Below are 19,319 nucleotides of genomic sequence, written 5' to 3'. Positions count from 1 at the left end.
TGTCTATCATCTTTTACCTGATCCCTTCCTTTATTCACAGATATAAAACCAGCTAATGTGTTCATTACAGCCACTGGGGTGGTAAAACTTGGAGATCTTGGGCTTGGCCGGTTTTTCAGCTCAAAAACCACAGCTGCACATTCTTTAGGTAAGAGACACAATATAATTTCATTCAGTTACTTTGCGTATGTGTCATTAGAAGATAAGAGGTGAATTACATGCCAGCTCTTACATTCTTAATAAAACTATTTTGAAAATCACCAGGTCCTGAACAGATGCCTGCAACTCTCTATTAGGTATAAGGTTTCCTCTAATATGACAGTTGGATACTTCTGTTAACTTGACCTCAGGCAGACATTGAGTAAAAAAAAAAAGTGCTGATAAATCTGGTGTAACTATTGCCATAGAAAAGTCCTTTTATTCTACATTTAATAATAGATAATATGGTGATTAAGCTGTCTCTTGGAAGACTTCACCAGACCATTTAAAAATACAATAGTAGTTTGTAAATTTTTATTTATTAAAATAACATATATAGTTTTGAGTGTTATTGTTTAGAAATAATAGAAATTACTAAAAGAGATAATTTTTAAATTGGGTAACTTAAAAGGAGTGATAGGGCTTATCTTAAAACTCCTCAAATCATATATTCTTCTTGTAAATACAGGACTTAGATCAAATGGTGACAATCAGAATTAAGTAAAAGTTATGTTAAAAATAAGTTGGCTTTGATTTAATGGTGCTCGTCTTTGGTGTCATAATTTCATTGAAAGCTATTTTTTTTTTATAAAATTGTTTTGAGATATGAAATAAAAACCTTTTAAACGTCCTGATGAGGAATAAATGAGTTATACTAAATAACAAAGTAGTGAAATGAACATCTGAATTAATTGACTAGAGTTTTTAAGTTTTCCCGGCTTTGTTACCTAAGGTTCTGTGTGGCCTTGAACCTGTCATTGAATGTTTCTATATTTCTAAAACAGTACCTGAAACGTAAATAAGTACTCAGTATTCGCTGAATTACAAAATATTGTATCCTAATTTCAAGAGTGTTGGAAAGATAATGCTTTGCGTTTTTAACGGGATTTCAATTTTGTCAAGTATTTTGAGAAAATGAAATTTCGCACTGATGCTGAATAACAGTTTTTTCTCCTTTCACTTCACATTTATTTTTATAGAGCATTGTAATTTTTCCTGAATAAAGAAATTTGACATGAAATTCCATAAGAAATGCATATAATTTGCCCAGCACTTTAATAAAGTTTTATTGGGAAAGTTGAGAGTGGAGGATTTCTATAGAGAAAACAAACCTTAGACTGTTTCAAGCCAGTGCCATTTGTCAGTAGTAGACAACGTTTTCACTTTGTGTTACTCATCTGAATAGAAGAATGTCATAAAAGCATTCTGTCACTAGTTTAGATAGAAATGCCAGGCTACAATTACATACACACACCTGCACATTCCCCTGCTCATGCACACACGTGTGTTGTTTACATGCTGCTTTGCAGACTATCTCTGAGCCTGCTGTAGTCATCCAGCCCAAAGGATCCAGTGTTATATGAAACTCAGTTTCGTTTTGTTTGATTTGCCTGATACTGCCTCTTGTAAAAGTTCTAAACAGAATTTAAGAACATATATGCATCTCCAAATTGAGGTGATATGCTAGTAGAAATTATGGAGTAAAATTAATTTTAATAGATTTAATAATTCATTATGAGTTTCTAATACCAAGTTTTATCAAAACCAACTCACCTAGGGTCATGTAATTATATATATGTAATATATAAACATTATGTATATTTATATAATATATAAATATATTGTTATATATATAAATGTGTGTATATATACACATTATAAATAAATAAAATATATGCTCATGCCCATAATTACTAAGCATTCTAAGACATACCTGAAATACAGCAGTGAAAAAATAGAAATAAGACTGTTTTCTTAATGGATGAATCATAGAATATTAATTTTTTTCACAAGTATTTTTTGTTTTACATATTATTTTGAGAAAAAAATATATCCTTAAAATAAGAAAATTTCCTTTATCCCTTCTTGTCTTCTCTGTGAACTGAAGATTTTGATTGTTTAAAACGAAAGTTCATTAAGCACAGTGCATTATATACAAATAATTAAAATTTGGACTCTAGTCTACTAAGGCTCTTTGGACCCCATAAAAATCCTACTTAGAAGAATCAAGAAAATTCTCTGCTAACATACTATATGTAAAATAGCAAGGATAGAAATCCTGACAGACATTCTTGATGACAAATTGACCCTAATTTTTAATTGTATTACTCTGCTATGTTGTCATATATTTTTAAGAGCAAATTTAAGTTTTCTTCTCAGAGTTGGCACTGCAAAGTAATTGAAAAAGTGGTGACCTATGCAAATTTATTTTGCTTATAGAAAACACAAAAGAACTATAGATTTTATTGTGTGTTGATTCATTTTTTAATTTTACTGAGGATACAATCTATAGGGCATGATTCATCCATAGAGCAGGTATACATTTCAGTGAAACTATAAATAAATGAGATCTCTATGTAGTTCATAAGGAAAAATCTACATAAGTTTACCTTAAAGTTTGTACTGGAGCCAAATTTCTTTTAACTTTGGGAAGGAGGTATTTTCAGGAATTTAATTTTAAAATGCAAAGATATATAGGATTTTAAAAACGTCTTACGCATTTATATTTTCAAAATACATTTTTGTTGAAAAATCAAGATACGGTTTTAACTTATTTTAATTCATTAATAGGATTGTGCACTTCCAAAAACTATGTTTGTATTTAACAATCCTTAAGAGATTGGCAAGTCTTTGCATTTTCAATTGTCTGTTCATTTGGTGTCTCTTATTTTTATCTTTTGATTCCATGGTAAATCAACATACAATAAAACCTGTAGTTCTGTCTTCTGTAGCAAATAAAATTGTATAGGTGGCCACGTTTCCAATTAGTTTTCAGAACCAATTCTTAAAAGTATGACAGCATACTAGTAATTCCTTTAATATAAGGATTGAGAATTACAAATACTAAATCTGATATTGTTGCATGTTCAAACTATGTTCAGATCTTCAAAACTGAAAAATATCCTAGCAGGTCTTCACCTGTTTTTCTTCTTCCTCCCTGCTACCACCACATACATTGTCTCAAAATATCTCTACTTTCCGTTCCCTCATTCCCTCCTCCTTACTCGATAATTATTTCACATCTGGACTAGGAGATTACCCTCTTTTGTTTCTAATATTTTTCTTCATAATCCATCTGTATGTTTCCACTAGAGTTATCTTCCTCAGAGACACTATCTGATTGTGTTACTTTCCTCAAAATCCTCCTTGGTTCCCTGTTGCCTGAAGAATGTCATGCAAGGTCCTTGACCTGGCATTCAGCGCCCTTTACAGTTTGGTGTCCTCTAACTTTCCACTCTGATTATTGACTGACTGTATCTCCCCAGCTCATGATGTGCCAGCCATGTTTTTCCTCTTGCTTTCTTCTGAAAGAATGAACACTGGGATTTGCATGCTCTGTGGGACCTTTATCAAGCCATTTATTAACTTTTCTAAAACTCAGTGTCTGGATTTATAAAACTGGAAATGCAGGTAATAACCATCCTATGTTGTCCCTTAACTCCTAAACAATTCCTGACCAAATAATATAATGAATGCAAGTGTTTTCTTAACACTGTAATAAGCCGGATAAATGTTCACTTGCTTATGGTGGTGGTGAAGTGATGAAGGTGCAGAAAAAGAAAGGGGGAAGTGGAGGAGTTCTCCATGTACAATTTATTTATTCTGCCTGAACTGATTGATTTAAAAACCTATTATATGCGGGTGCTATTCTAGAGACAAGCAATGTAGCCTGAGCAAGACAAGTCCTTGTCCTCAGGGAGCTTATCTTATGGTGGGAGGAAATAGATAATAAAGCAAACAAAAAATTAAGATGAATTATTAGTGATATGACAGAAAATGGCCAGTTGGGGAACTAATTTGGAGAGGGTGAGATGGAGCAAGTCCCCTCTGAGAAGGTGATATTTAAAGTGAGATGCAAAGGATGTAAAAGGGGCAGCTATGAAATAATGTCCCAGGTAGACTGAAGAGCATTTCATATAAAGGGTGGATACAGGATAAGCTCTGTCTGCTGGAACTGAGTGAAGAAAAGACAGGGCTGGATGTAGGAGCAATTCACATTTTATTCTAAGTGCAGTGGCAAGCTTTCACAAGGTTAAATGTAATGAGGAGTGCGATGTGATCTGGGTTGAAGGCAGCAGCCACAAACCTCTTCGTTCTTCTTTGGGCTGAACATTCCCAGGATAGTGTTCTATTTTCAGGGTCTTCTGTGTCCTGCGAGTCTGCATCTTTTCCTCTCAGAGTACCCCTTAGTATGTGCTACCCAGAACTGAGCAGAGTACACCACATTGGAACTCATTAGCCCATAAAACAGAATGTTTACACTGCCTGTGATCTGTGATCTAAACAGTTGTTTGGTTTTTTTGGTCTCCTTATCCTCCTCCCATCTTCACTTTTTTTTTTTACACGAAATTATGTTAAGGAAGATTTTCATTTGTTGTTTTTGTATTAATTTGGTTGGAGGTATGACTAGGGAGACTAACTGTAGGATATATTATACACACACACACACACACACACACACACACACACAAATGAATTTTGCCTTGGTTTTATTTGTCAACCTTATAAAAATATATGTTAAGAAACTTATTATCTATATCTGCATCTTTAAAATTTATAATGAGGGCACAGCTTTCTTAAGCTTTCTAATAGTGTATGTCAGTGACTTTCAAATTTCTTGACAATGATGCAACTGTATTACATTCTGATATTTTCTGTTCTATTTTATTTCGCTAGAAATCCCACTGGTTTCAGCCCACTAAATTGATTTCACAACTCATTAATGGGTTGTATGACCCACAATTTGGAAAACATTGGTCTAAGTCTGCAGCGCCTTCATGCTGTTTCATTTACTTAAAGGCTAATTCCCATTTTCTCCCTACTTTTGGACATTCTCCAGACTTGTTATCTGGCCAGTTGAATTGGTCAATCATAAATTACTCATTTATACTGCTCCTTGTACTTCCGGAGGGGTATGATAACATTTATCACAGTTCTTTACAGTTTGCAAATCATTCAACTCTCTAAAATCCTTACACATACATGTGAACTATGCACATGAGCTGTTTGTATTCTAAAGTTGAGAAAACGAAGCAGGGAAAGGTAAACAGCTAGAAGATAGTGGGTAGGTCTGTGGCTTCCTAGTCTGGGTTTACTCTTGCATGCAGTCTGTTTTTTCATTATGTCAGTTCCTTGTGGCATTTTTTCTTACTTTATACTGTTTTCTGATTTGTTTTATTAGATCTAGAAGTACTATGTTCAGCTTTGTTACATTGCTTAGGAGCCTACATATGAAGACATAGTTTGCTGTCTCTCCTACAATTGACTACAATTACTGCTTCAAGATTCAGAAGTAAACAAGAAGTAGGTCTCTAGGATATCAAAATCTGTCTTCATGGCCATCTGTCCTCCCATAACTTTAGCTGATATTTCTAAAGAATGGCTGTTTTAGACTGAAAGCTAAAATTTCACCAAAACTTGTGAAATTAGAATATGGCAATCAAGTAGTATATTTTCTCATATCACAAGAGGCAGCATATACTTTTGGTATATTTCTATTTCTTAACTTACTCTGAGGTGTCCTTTCAGCAAATATAAACATTCTGACCCAGAGGCAGCTTACTAAGAGATTGAGTATCTTAATCGTTGAATATTTAAACATATAAACAGAATACCAGAACAATTTTTATATATTCCCAATGTATACTATTTCTAGTCAAATCATATCAAACTTCCCTTATTTCCTATAATAGTCACCCAGGAGAATCCTCTATTGCTACTAAATAGTAACAATAACAACAGTGGCAATGAATACGAGTACTGTATAACATTTAAAAATTGGTGAGCATTTTAAATCATGTTTTCTCCTCTGTTCCTCTGTGTTGTGGGTACAGTAAGTGTTACAGATTAGAAAACTGAGATCACTGTATTTAATACTGAACCTGACTGCCCCCACTTCATCCCTAGAACTCCTAAACCTTACCCTGTTTTAATTTTTCTTTTTTCCTTAGGACTTAGTATCTTCTGACATGCTATGTAATATTCTTACTATGCCTTGTATGTATTGTCTCTCCCAGCTAAAATGCAAGCTTTATGAGGACAGAGATCTTTGTGTATTTAGTTCCCTCATGTACCCTAGATACCTAGAAGAGGGGATTGCTCGTAATAGATATTCAGTAAATACTGATTGAATGAATGAAGCTTAGAGACAGACTACACACATAAAGGGTGAATTTGACTAAGTATATCAGTAAGTATAGGTTAGATTATGCTGCCAGAAGAAACAACACAAAAATTCCTCAATTGCTTAGCACTGAAGAATGTTCTAATCTTTTGTCAACCACGGTGAGTTGTAGACCTATGTTGATCTTTAAGGTAGCTGCCATCCCTTCATGTGGTGACTTGGCATTCCAGGCAGCTTCAGTCTTGTGTTATCTTCATATCAGCATACGTTTTTGTGATCCCATGAGGGGAAGACAGCATGGAGAATCACTTACTGGCTCTTAATTAAGCCCTTCTGCTTGAATGTAACACAGATTACTTCCATTCACATTTTGTTGGCCAAAACAGATCTCATGGCAATGACTATCTCAAAGGGACAGGGAAATGTAATTCTCCTAAAATGTCCAGAAAGAGGAGAATCAGAAATGTGAGTATAGACCATGGCTTTAAGATAGAGAAAAAATACCTAATTTAGATTTTTTTTTTAAGATATTGCTTGTATCCTTTTTCTACTTGTTTGTTTTTGTGACATATTTGTAGCTATTGCAACGAAAGGGTAATTAACTCTCTTAATGGGAATGGGTGGTAGTGGTGAATGAAGAGTAAGCCATTAGGGAATTTACATCTTTCTAAATTGGAAAATTCTGAGCAGAGAGATTATCTTTAAATCCAGAATGATTCATGAGGTTCACTGGAGTATTGATCCCTGGTGACTTTTCTCTGGATCAATAAATCTGCAGTTATCCCTGCTGGACTTGCTTTTGATAACAGCTTATTTTGGTCAATGTAAAACATTTATAATAAAAAATAGTTACTTATAAGGCTTCAAATACTCATATGGACTAAGTGCCGTGTAGCACATTCACTGATTTCTATTCTGCATTTCTTTGAGATAGGTATGATTATCAAGTTTAGATTTCTATCAGTTAGTGACCAAGCCAGAGTTCATTTAAATTACAAAGGACCATAATTTTAACCTTTATACATTGCGTTATTAACCATATTATTATTCTTTTGGCGAATGTATTGGCTTCTCCTGCCCTGCCGCCCCTGACAAAAAAAGAGAACCAAAAAACAAAACAAAACAAAACAAAAAAAACACCATCCCAAAATGATCCAGTGAGCTTTTAGAAGTCAAACATTTTTTTGAACCATATACATTTTTCTCTTAACACCCTTGGTCCTTATGTAATCCTTGGTGTGAGGTAGGTCCATACCACATAGAACTGAGTGTTTCACTCTCCCATGCAATGCATGAATCATTAGCACATTTGTATTTATTTTCAATTGCTGCTCTAACACATTACCAAAAACGTAGGGGCTTAAAACAACAGAAATGTATTATTTTTCAGTTCCATAGCTTAGAAGTCCAATATGACTCTGACCAGGCTAACATCAAGGTATCTGTAGGATTGCAGGACTTCTGGAGGCTCAGTCCATTTCTTGTCTATTCAGATTACGGCAGAGTTTAGTTTTTTGGTGTTGTAGAACTGAAGTTCTTGTTTCCTCACTGGCTGTGAGCTGAGGGCCATTCCCAGCTTCTAGAGGCTGCCCTCATTCCTTGGCTCCTGGCTTCCTTCCTCCCTTTTAAAAGTTAGTGGTGGAGAGTTCCTGTCACACTTTGAATGTCCCCTGCCCCTTCTGTTGCATCTCTTACTGATAATCTAGCGTAATCTTCCTATTATAAAGTCCTCAACCTTTATGGTGGCAAAGTCTCTTGCCACTACCATAACATAAACAGGTATAGCACCAAGAGGCAAAGATCATGGAGACAGAATTTCTGCCTGTAACGCAATTTTAATAGACTAATAGACATTTTAATAGACGCGACAGCTGGGGAGACATTCATATCCTCCTCTAAAAGCCTAATTAGGTGAAATTGTTTAAAAGCTAGAGAGGTTCTAGGCTAGGCGCAGTGGCTCACACCTGTAATCCCAGCACTTTGGGAGGCCAAGGCAGGCAGATCATGAGATCAGGAGATCGAGACCATCCTGGCTAACACGGTGAAAACCCATCTCTACTAAAAATACAAAAAATTAGCCTGGCGTGGATCGCACCACTGCAGTCCAGCCTTCAGTCCAGATAGAGCAAGACTCTGTATCAAAACAAAAACAAACAAAAAGCTAGAGAGGTTCTGCGGAAGAGGTTCCAAAATTAGAGGAAGTTTACATTTAATGAAAATAAATATTTTGTTTTTTGAAGAGATACTTTGACTTTAAATTTTCTCATTTTTATTATAGGACTTTATAGGTACTTTATTGCATTGTAATTTACATTTACTTTTCAAGGGAGAAAATGCCATACTTGGCTTAATATAAATTTATAAACAAATTTTCTTTCATTGTTAGCTTACTGGCAATTGTTTAAAAAATTATTTGCAAATTTTTTGTATTCCTCAAGGAGCCTCTCACACTACTAACAATCATGCTTCTCAGGGGCTTACTCTACCATGGACTTTTGAATATAGACGGGGATAAAAAGTAATTTTAACAAAACTTAATTAGGATAATCTGTTAAAAAATCTAAACACGTTATATACTCCAATGTATATAAGTAATTGGTGATAGTTATCTACTATTCAGGAAAATCTATTTACACCAAAATTGTATTTATTAATACATACAGTGAAGGGTTTCACCTCTGACTGCCTGTTCTAGTGAAAGGAGAAAAACAAATAAAAACACTTAAATTAATAACCTATTGATATGACGTTTTAATTGCTTTTACATTGTCTCCCAGAAAAAGAAAGTTTTCTCTTTGCATGTTTGTGTGAATTTACTTGTATGTGCTTGTTGTACCTCCTAAAAATGAGATAGATTTTTGCTTAAAAAAACAAAGCTAACTAAAACTCTCTGATATTGATCCTTGTGCTAAACAAATATTTGAAACCCCTTGGGAGGAAATTATGTTCTTGTTTTTGTTTTTGTTATAGGATTTCTTGAACTGCTGTTTACCTTTTGCAGTGAGACAAATGATTCTTTGATTTTGTAAAATTGCCAGCAGATTAAATGCATGGCCATCATTCAAGCTAGATATCAGAATTTTCACACTGGAGTCTCTTGAGTGTACAATTCGTGTTCCCCACACTATTTCCAAGTGTGATATATGCTCTGATTTCAACTTAGAAAATTAGTGTTCTTGAACCAGGCATTAAAACAGTTTCATTTTTGGTGCCAGGTGCCACCTGTGGTCACATACTTGTTTTTCCCACACCTTTCCTAGCACCTCTCGATAGATCTTTGGCTTATACCCCTTCGTTATTCAGGGTGGTTTAGAGCTGTAAAGGCAGCATATGTTCAGTCAGTACTATAGGCTGCTTTCACTGATTTATTTTTAACTTTCAGTCCCTTATTGACTTAAGTAATTGCTCTGGTAAGAAGCTATTATCTAATTTTAAACTGCACGTTTAACCTCCCAGCCGCCATAACAAGTATTTATTTAAATCAGCGTAGCTGCAGAGTAGCATAATTTTCACATGTGGCCCATTGAACTTGGACCCTTATTCCTGGTTTTTCATATGTACATGCTGTGACTTTTAGATTTCTCTGCTTCTTAATTTGGAAAGATACAGATATTTTTTTCAGTTGTATTTCACAGTGGTCAGTTATACTGAAATAACCATCTGCTTAAATGCAAGAGACAAGAACTACCTGGGTTTGAATTCCAAGTCTACAGCTTACCAGTTTTATGATCTTTGGCAAGTTACCCGACCGACTTCCTATGCCTTCTCTCAAAAGCAGTATAATAGTTGAAACATCTCATAAAACTACCTTATAATAGTTCCCGTTTCATTGGACTGTGAGCCCCACAAGATCAAGGATTTGTCCTGTTTACTTCTGTCAGCACAGGACCTAGAATTGTGTGTGCCATGCAGCAGGGCATGGTAAACTTTTGTTAAAATTCAGCAAGATAATACATAGAATGCATTTAACACAGGGCCTGGAGCACAGCAACAATAACAATAAAATATGCTTAGGTGTTTTACCTCAGCATTATTAAAGCTCTTAAATGTTATCAGTTGTACTTCAAAGGTGACAAATTTTATTTTATATATGTCTTTTGCAGAAATATTGATCTCCTACTCAGCCATTCTATATTGACCTCAGTTAGTACTCCTTACAATGAAATAAATGTGCCCTCTCTCCATTCTGTCTGCCAACATAATTTCTGGGCTGACTCATGAGTATGAAGGAAAGAATGGAAATTAAGTCCTATTCCCTGAAGGGGTGTGTGTGTGTGTGTGTGTGTGTGTGTGTGTGTGTGTGTGTGTGTGTTTTATATCAAACTGAGGTGAAAGATGACTTGTCTCCTTTTAATTTTCCCAAGAAGGAATATTCAAAGCTTTCTTGTCTGTAGTTTGCTCTGATTCTAAGAGAAATAAACTATATTTCTAAACTTAGTTCATTTGTGTGTACTCTCTGACTTAAAACACTCTCACTCAGCTTTCCTAAGTAATAGTCTAAAAAGGACTATTTTTTCCATTTTATTTTCCAGATGGATTTTTGTAGAGTTTTTTTAAGTGCTACAAAATTTTAAAGCAAAAGGGACCTCAGAGATCAGCTCATCTTTCTCATGACTTTATCTTACAGATGAGGGAAGGAAATGAAAAGAGAAGTTAAATGGTCCTAACTAGTTAGTGGCAAATGTAAGATGTGAAAGAGATTTATCTTTCACTGGTTTTGTGCTGCCTCCCTTATTTAAAAAGCACACAAAAAAAACAATCCAAAGCTAACCACATATGAGAATGCTTCAGTCATTCTGTTTTCTTTTTTCATTCAAATCTTTGCAGAGATTACAATGCTAAAATGTTAGCTAAACTATTCTGTATATAACCTGCTCTGATGAAAATTATTAATTTAGTTATATCTTCTATAATAACAACATGTTAGCAGAACTTGTTGATTCTCTTAAACATATTGCAGAACTTCTAGATACCAGTCTTCATTTTATTCAGGATAAAGATTAGTATATATATATTTATGGAGTATATACCATATAAAACTTTTCTTATATAGCTAGAATAAGTCAATGTAATGAAAGGGATTCTTACATGTGGATGACTGCCTTAGTATATTTTAATGTGATATTAATATAGAATAAAGAAAGGCCAGGTAAGATTTTTAGTTGTTACTAGTTTTCCTCTGTCAGCCTCTGTTTTTTATAATGTTATCATCCATTTCCTACTTTTATTCATGTCCGAAGGTTAAAGTGGCATAATGTCTGCTATTGCAAAATGTACTCTCATTTTACCTACAATCATAAATTCTTGAAAGATAAGTGGAATTACATGTGCTGTAGTCTTCAAGCTTCTGAATACATAGGACAGTAATTCACATGATCATTTTAATGTCTAATCATGTCACTCCATAACTCTCTTTTCTTGTACAACTGTTAAAAGAAGTCACAACATTCTTGAGGCAACAGAAATCATAGACACAGCTGTCATGAATCTCTGAAAAAGTTTTTTGGAAATAATTATATCTTCATTAATTTTGAAATGTTGAAAACATATCACTGCGTTTAAATGTACTGCAAATTTTCCTGAGCACTTAAACTTTTAGGCCTCTCCGCTAGATAGAGAGAGGTAAGGACGAATCAGTTTACGTGATGGGGCTGTACCTCTTTGCTCAGTGTCAGTCAGCGTAAGAGTCGTTGTCCAGAATGGAGGGGCATATGAGGAAGCATGTCAGGAGACAGTAGAACCTCCCTCTTAGGCCTGTGTTCCCCAGTTAATTATGAATTTATCCAATTAATAATTATAGTGCAGAATACAAACTTACTCATCTTATATGACTTTTGGAAATATGTTGATCAAAGAGGTGAGTAGCATCCTTAGCTTTACATTTTAATATATACTAATGAATATATGTAGTTTAAATATTGAAATAAAACATGCTTATTTAATATAAAGAGGCTTGTTATTTATAATATTAAGCATCAGTATCTAAAGTATCAGTCTTAACTGAGTGTGTAACTTTTTGCAATGACCTCCAGCAGCTCACTGAAAAAGCATTTTTGTACATTAAGATTTTTTGCATTTCAAATTTAGCTTAGTAGAATTCCTAATCATTCTTTTCCTTTGCTCCCTTCACTTGGGTCGTCTTTGAGTTCAGTTTGTGTTGCAGTTAAGGTGTTATGCTGGGGCTAATCTCTGTAAAATGCTAGCATTTGTTCTTCTTTTTCCTTATCATCAATCTTTCACACTCATATCAAACCCCTAACGTATCAGCAGGTTTCCCAGAGCTACCGGTTAAAATTACCTTTGCTTTTGGTAAACTCTGAACCTTCAAGCCTCAGTGTTTTCAGTTGCCCCCCTGTGGATTCCGTGAAGCCTCTCTCTGCACATTCCTCACTGCCAGTCACTTGCTTTATGTCCTGAAACCAGGAGCAGAGCCCGTTTATTATTCTAACTGTACCTACCATCCTTCCTTAAATGGAGAGAATGTGTAAATATTTCCAATAATTGGTGTCACTTATGCAAACTACAGGTGAAAGTGGTTAGAACTCCCAAAGCTAGATAGCTTGTGTTTATTTTACACAGTAATAACACAGATTCTTTAAACCTAGCTGTTTTCCAAAGTTCTTTGCTTTTCTGACACAGAAATTGGCATATTTACCTGTTTGTCTTCAAAGTAAATGCTACAATTAAATAATCTATATCTTAAAGTTCGTCTCATTAATTTTCATATATTAATGGTTCGTATTTTATTTAAATTTCTTATCCTTCTGTTTGCATACTTTTTTTCTTAACTTTTCTTCATCACTTTCATAAATACTTTTCTTTCATCCAGTCTGACTAGGGCTATCCATGATTAGTAAAAATGGATTCCGATACAGGTAGGATATCATGGGTCATGGTACATGATGTTTCCACCTTTAGCTTAGTATAGTTTCCACACATAACTACTAGGTTATAAATTTATTCTTTTGGCAAACTGACTGCTGCCTTTGAGTATAGTGCTTTGATTATTGGTGTGAATCTTTTTGTTGCTTCTAACTAAAGACCCCTGTTCAGTATTGTTTGTCTTATTAAGATTTATAGTAAACACCTGGGGAGATCTTGAAAATTAATAGAAAAAGGGGACTGCCCTTTTCTCTTTGAGTAGCAACATATTTTTGGTGGCCCTTCCCTCAGGTAAATAAGATTCTAAATGTTCTTAAACTTTAATTTTCTATTTGGCAAAAAGCCTTAGACTAATGATGGTGAAATAACCATCTGAGTTTGAAATTAAAGATACTCACTTTGAAAGTCACTTAAATATTTTTACATTTCAAAGTCTAACATATATGCTTCTTTTTATTTTCAAGTGTTTAATAGCATTTTCTAAAACAGTCATTAAAAAAAGAAAAAATATTAGCACGTCAAAGCCAACAAACAAAAACAAAAATTATCTTGAGTGTCTTGTCTTTTAAAAGGTCTCAGTAGTTACAGTAACTGAAGACATTTTTCCAGAGATGCCAGTACCCTTTCATATTTGTTATTATATAATCCTTTGATGTACAAAAGTCTGTGGTATTCTTTCTAAAGTGGAAGTAAGGCACCAAGTGCCATATCATTTGTTAACAGCCACACTGTGTTCTAAAGGATGTTTCTGTAAAAGTTAACAAATATGATTTATTTGTGCATACTCTACTAAATTGTTATATAATACTATTTATTTTTAAATTATCATGCTTAATTATTTGGGATATGCAGACCATATTTTTTTTAAAAAAATTAAAAAAATAATAATGCCAGTGTGAATCATTTAAGTAGGTATTCTTGTCAGAATTACTTTTTTTCCCTTAGTTATGCTCCCTAGATTCTTCTTGGATTGATCAGAAGGAAATAAAGTTTAACCCAGCACATTGTTTTGTACAGTTTTTAATGTACTATTTAAGGGTCAAGGAGTAAAGAAGAAATTTAAAAGTTTTTAGTATTCTTAAGAACAGCTTTCTGATCCTAATGAATTATTTTGGTGATGTTTTTAAATTCAAAATTTTGTATGTAATTTCTTACCACAGCTGCATCTGTATTTTTATATACCTCTTATTTTATTTGGTTTGTTTTTTTGCAGTTGGTACGCCTTATTACATGTCTCCAGAGAGAATACATGAAAATGGATACAACTTCAAATCTGACATCTGGTCTCTTGGCTGTCTACTATATGAGGTAGGTAATGTTGATAAATTCCAAATATTGATACAGTTTTACTTAGTATATTTCCTCTATCCTTATAGTATATACTTATTTTTTTCGGGATGTTTAAGAATCACCTTTTTAATTATGAAGAATTTTCATTGGGTTAATAACTTTGTGTAATGGAATTTAATAACTATACATTCCTATACGTCTAATATATTTTTTGTGTTCCTTTGATGACAAGTTTAAAGCATTAACTTTTATGTTAATATAATACCTTTCTGTATATCTTGCATTTATAAAAATATACATTTGAACATCTGTAAATCTTGATCCATGCATTACAAGAGAGGTATAATGGATTGGATTTAATATATGAAAGCATAGTAAATATCTTCATCAATATTTTATTTCACTTTTACACAGGTGTTATTTAGCATTAAGTATAGTATGCAAACAGATAGTTCTTCTAGGTTATCAATTTAGTTTCCATGAGTAACAATTTGTAGTGGTAAAGCTCAGTGAAATGCTCTCTCTTTTGTTCTACTGGTGATCATTTATCAAAGGAAGATGGAATCATGTAGGGAGGTCCTCTAGAAATGGTGCACTGTAATAATTTGGATGGATAAAAGAAAGCATGTTAGTAACACATTTTACGTCTGTGTTGATATAAAAGTATCTCAAGCTAGTGACTTCTGTAATTTTGTTTTCTTAATTGAATGATAATTTTCTTAGGAATACAGGCTTCCAGTCAAAGCTGTTAATTAAAAATTAGTCTGTGTCTAAGTAGGTTTTAATAAAGTGAGGAAATGTAATACATGGAAGCATTTTCATATCCCTGTGTAGGAATCATTTTCATATCTCTGTGTATATAAGAGAAGTCTAAAGAGGATAAATAGAAACCAATGCATTTCCTACTATATATTTCGTGTCTCTTGTCCTCCTGACTTAAATGAAATATATGATGAAGTCATCTATTTTAATTGTGCCACTGTTACTTGGAAGTAAAGCAGCTTTAGGAGGTGTTGTTGGACTTTTTAAAAATGTGTGTCATGATCTTTTATTATTTTATTCATTGCAGATTCAAATTCCCTTAATTTAAGGAACCTGAAATTATTTGTTTTGTTCTTCCTACTGAAGTGACTAACAACTACTTAAAAATGAAAGGATTTTTAAATATTCTTAAATAAACGCATACTTTGGATAATTTTTGTTATGAAACATTATGAGTCAGTAATGTAACAAAACATGTTTTTATATGTACCCATGGGATTACAAGAAATTATGCTCACTGTTTTATATTTTGTTAATAATTTAGTACAATGCTAACAAGAACAGTATTGATTATATTGTTACTATAATGTTTAAAAGTTAGTCACTCTGTACATTTAAAATATTATCTGTTTAGTTAACCTTTAGATTCCTTTAGTCCATAGTCTAATATTATCAAAGCAACATTTTCTCTTCAAATCCCTAAAAGTAAACAGCAAATTGGTTTCCAATAACTAGATTAAATTTAGCAATAAAAAAAAAATTCTGTTGAATTTTGAGAGGAAGTTTGCATAATTATTTTAGGTCTAGCAGACTCATGTCAAAACTGAAATAATTTATCACATTTTGAATTTGCCTTTGAGAGATGGTGTCCCATTTTTAGGCGGACTTAAAATGCCACAAAAAATAAAAATAACATATTTGGACATTCCTACATCCATGAGTTATATGTATTGTGGATGATTTTGAGTTAAAGTATCTATCATGCTAACGTTAGTTTTCATCTCAATGCATTTTCTTGATTTCTCCATGCAAATCTTTTAGAAGAACTAGAATTTTTCTAAAGCTTTAATTTAACTTTATGTTCTATCTCCTTTCACTTATGTTTCAGTGTATTGTTAATAGAAATACCTAACAGTTTGGCTTTTAAAAATTGGTCATAACAGCACATATTTTGTATTGTACGCACTAAAAAATTACTATTAACAATGAAGACATAGGAAGCCTTTTTTGAAAATGTATTTTAAACTCAGAAAATTAGACTTTCAAATATTCCTGAAACCTCAAAAAAAAAAAAAAAAAAAACTAGCAGTACAGTTTTAATTGATATGCAACAAAGTAGACTTTACTAATTAAAATCAAGATGCTGTGCTTTTGCTACACGGACCTTTACATGGAAAAGTAGGTTTTACACATTTCCTTTATTGTTCAGCGCAGCAATTGCATCCTTACAGGGTTGTAGGTTGGTGGCTTACAGTTCAAAAAAAAAGAGAGCTGCCACCAGCCCCGAAGACAGACAGTGGGCTTTCGTCCCTCCGACACCCCCAGAATACTAATCAGGAAAGTCAGACCCTGGAGGTCAGGGAGTAAGTCAATCATTCTAGCGATCGTCTCAGTGTGGAGGATCAAATTAGCCTGAAAAATTCAGCTGCTGGGAGGAGAGGGCGAGCAGCTGTCAGGGGCAGCATCGAGATGCACTAATGAACCAGATGAATAGTGCAAAAGCTTGAAAATAAAAACAGGACAGTTGACATTTTTCATCTGTCAAAGCAGGAGATGCATGAAAATATACTATTCCTGTTTAACTCCTTAGGGGACATTCAGATTTTTTTTTTTAACACTCTGCAGTACTGAGGAAAAGGACTATAATGAACGCCTAGAATATGATAATGAATATATGTACATTTACTTAAGGTTTTGCAAACACAGAGAGACTATAGTTTATGTATACAGTATATTTTTAAGGTAACATTTATCAAAGTGTCCTTGCATTTAAAACAAAAACCATTATTATTATTATTATTATTATTGTAGTTCTTTTAGAAATTTCCTCTCAAAGTGTTTTATATGATTAGGAGCATTCAGATTGTTTTTAACTTTTTTCTCGTCATGTGAAACAACTCTTCCTAAGGTACTTCTATATAGTTGTGTGCACGTTTTATGTAAAACATAGGCAAGATAAAAATGTGTTGAGCTACTTGCCAGTTTTGATTTCCAATCCCATCCCCTTCTCATCAAGGCTCTGAAGGAGTTAAAGCTCTGTCTGGAGCACAGAAGACAGATGAGAGCCATTTTCAGCTTGTCCTGTCCCCACTGACGCTCACTGAGTAGCACAGCATGGACTAGCGTGTTTCACACACACTCTGCCTGTCTGGGGAATGTACACATTGTCCTTCCAAAATCAAACTTATTAGCACATGTAGAAAAGGGTGACTGACTTTGGGGCAGCCTGGCACTCCGTGTTGTATTCTTGCTGCTGCGGTTCAAAGATTTAGAAGGTTTTGAACAGGATGCGAACATTTTAAATTGAATTTTTAGTTTGTAACCCTGCTTACCACAGTACTTGCTTGCACTTTAAATGTCAAGTTAGAACCTTGTCTTAAAATAAATTTAAATTCAATAATGTCTTTTTTAAAGTTGTTCATCCTTTGGGTCACGTTTTTCTGCATAAAAATCTCATTTGGAAGCCTTGAATTACAGCTATGACTCGTAGAGCTTTTGAGCATATTTAATGTTTTTGAGACATTATCAAAAGAAAAGAGTTCTAATTCATTGTAAACTATTTGGGGATCTGTTATTGCATTTAAATTGAGAAGACTGTTTTTTTCTCAGAATAACCTTTATCTTCAGAAACTATTATGCAAGACAAAATGCTCTGCATTCTCTTCCCTATGCTAGATTATAATTCAGTTTTAACTTCAGTTTCATGTTTGTTCTATATGGTTGAGCTATACCTTGTGATGACTGTTTTGTTGTAAGATACAGTAGTTGTTTTTATTTCATTATAGGTACAAAGAGTTTTTAAATTGTGTTATTTTTCTTAATATTGTTTTATGTTGCATTTGTATATAAAGAAATATGTTAACTAATTCTCTATTTTAGGGCATTTTAAATGTCGGAAAAAAAACAAAAATTGCAGAAAGATTTTTAACTCTTAATAAATTTTCTCAGACGGGGATATTCATAAAAATCAAAATGCCCAGATAACTTTATTTAAAATATTTGTAATTATTTTCTACCCCTGTATAATATACTTGATGAAATCACCTTTTAAGTTACCATGTAACTATATCAGTTTCATTGGGAGCATTTTACAGATGGCTGCATTACAGAGTCCTTTCTATGGTGACAAAATGAATTTATACTCACTGTGTAAGAAGATAGAACAGTGTGACTACCCACCTCTTCCTTCAGATCACTATTCAGAAGAAGTAAGTCATTTTCAGTCCACGTGTTCGTCTGTTGTCCATTTTGCTAACATTTTTATTTTATTAAGAAATTTTACTTTATCCAGAAATGAAAATGAATGGTATACGTAGCAGAACTAGCACATTTTATTCTGTTTTCATTCTCTTGGAGACTTGCTGTCTAAAGAGTTGACTCTGCAATTCATGATGTGTAGTAGACCACAACCCAGAATGTAGTGTAAAATTGGCCACTTTCTAGGTGTGATAAGAATAGTAGCTGACTCTACAGTGTACTGAATGGTGCAAAGGGCAGAATTAATGCTCATACCTAGGCTCTAGTTAATCATCATGTCTGATGGCCCTTTGTAACAGGGCTAACTCCTTATTCTCACAGTCCTAGACCGGCACACAGTTGTAATTTTCTATTTTGGCAGACTCCCCTTTCATCCATGTTTTCCAAAGCTCGAAACATGCATCTCTTAACTACGTATCTCTGACCCTTATTCTTTAAGCTTTATCGTCCCTCCTTTGACAATACCTGTCCTATTATCATCTCACTGCTAGACCCAGATTCTACTGGGGAAATGTTTTGAGGTTATCATTGTAGACATGTTTAAAAAGTGTGTTAGCTGTGGCTGAAAATCTTAGAAGGCTACCTT

At 33.7% G+C, this 19,319-nt stretch overlaps 1 protein-coding gene across 3 annotated transcripts in view; it reads left to right on the top strand.

Moving 5' to 3' along the window:
- NEK7 (NIMA related kinase 7) overlaps positions 1-19,319 on the top strand; it is a 144,188-nt gene that overhangs the window by 106,089 nt on the left and 18,780 nt on the right. For 2 of the 3 annotated variants that reach the window (XM_050765348.1, XM_050765340.1), the window contains 3 exons: positions 41-148; positions 14,418-14,512; positions 18,571-18,684. In XM_050765348.1, the coding sequence (XP_050621305.1) occupies positions 41-148; positions 14,418-14,512; positions 18,571-18,684 (317 nt within the window). Of the gene's footprint in view, positions 1-40; positions 149-14,417; positions 14,513-15,563; positions 18,685-19,319 lie in introns of those variants that run through there. The other variant, XM_050765357.1, reaches the window with a different exon arrangement.

This window comes from Macaca thibetana, chromosome 1, assembly GCF_024542745.1.
Source record: "Macaca thibetana thibetana isolate TM-01 chromosome 1, ASM2454274v1, whole genome shotgun sequence".
NCBI classification, from domain to species: Eukaryota; Metazoa; Chordata; class Mammalia; order Primates; family Cercopithecidae; genus Macaca; species Macaca thibetana.
Note: the sequence above shows the minus strand (reverse complement) of the source record. Positions and strands in the feature narration are given on the sequence as shown.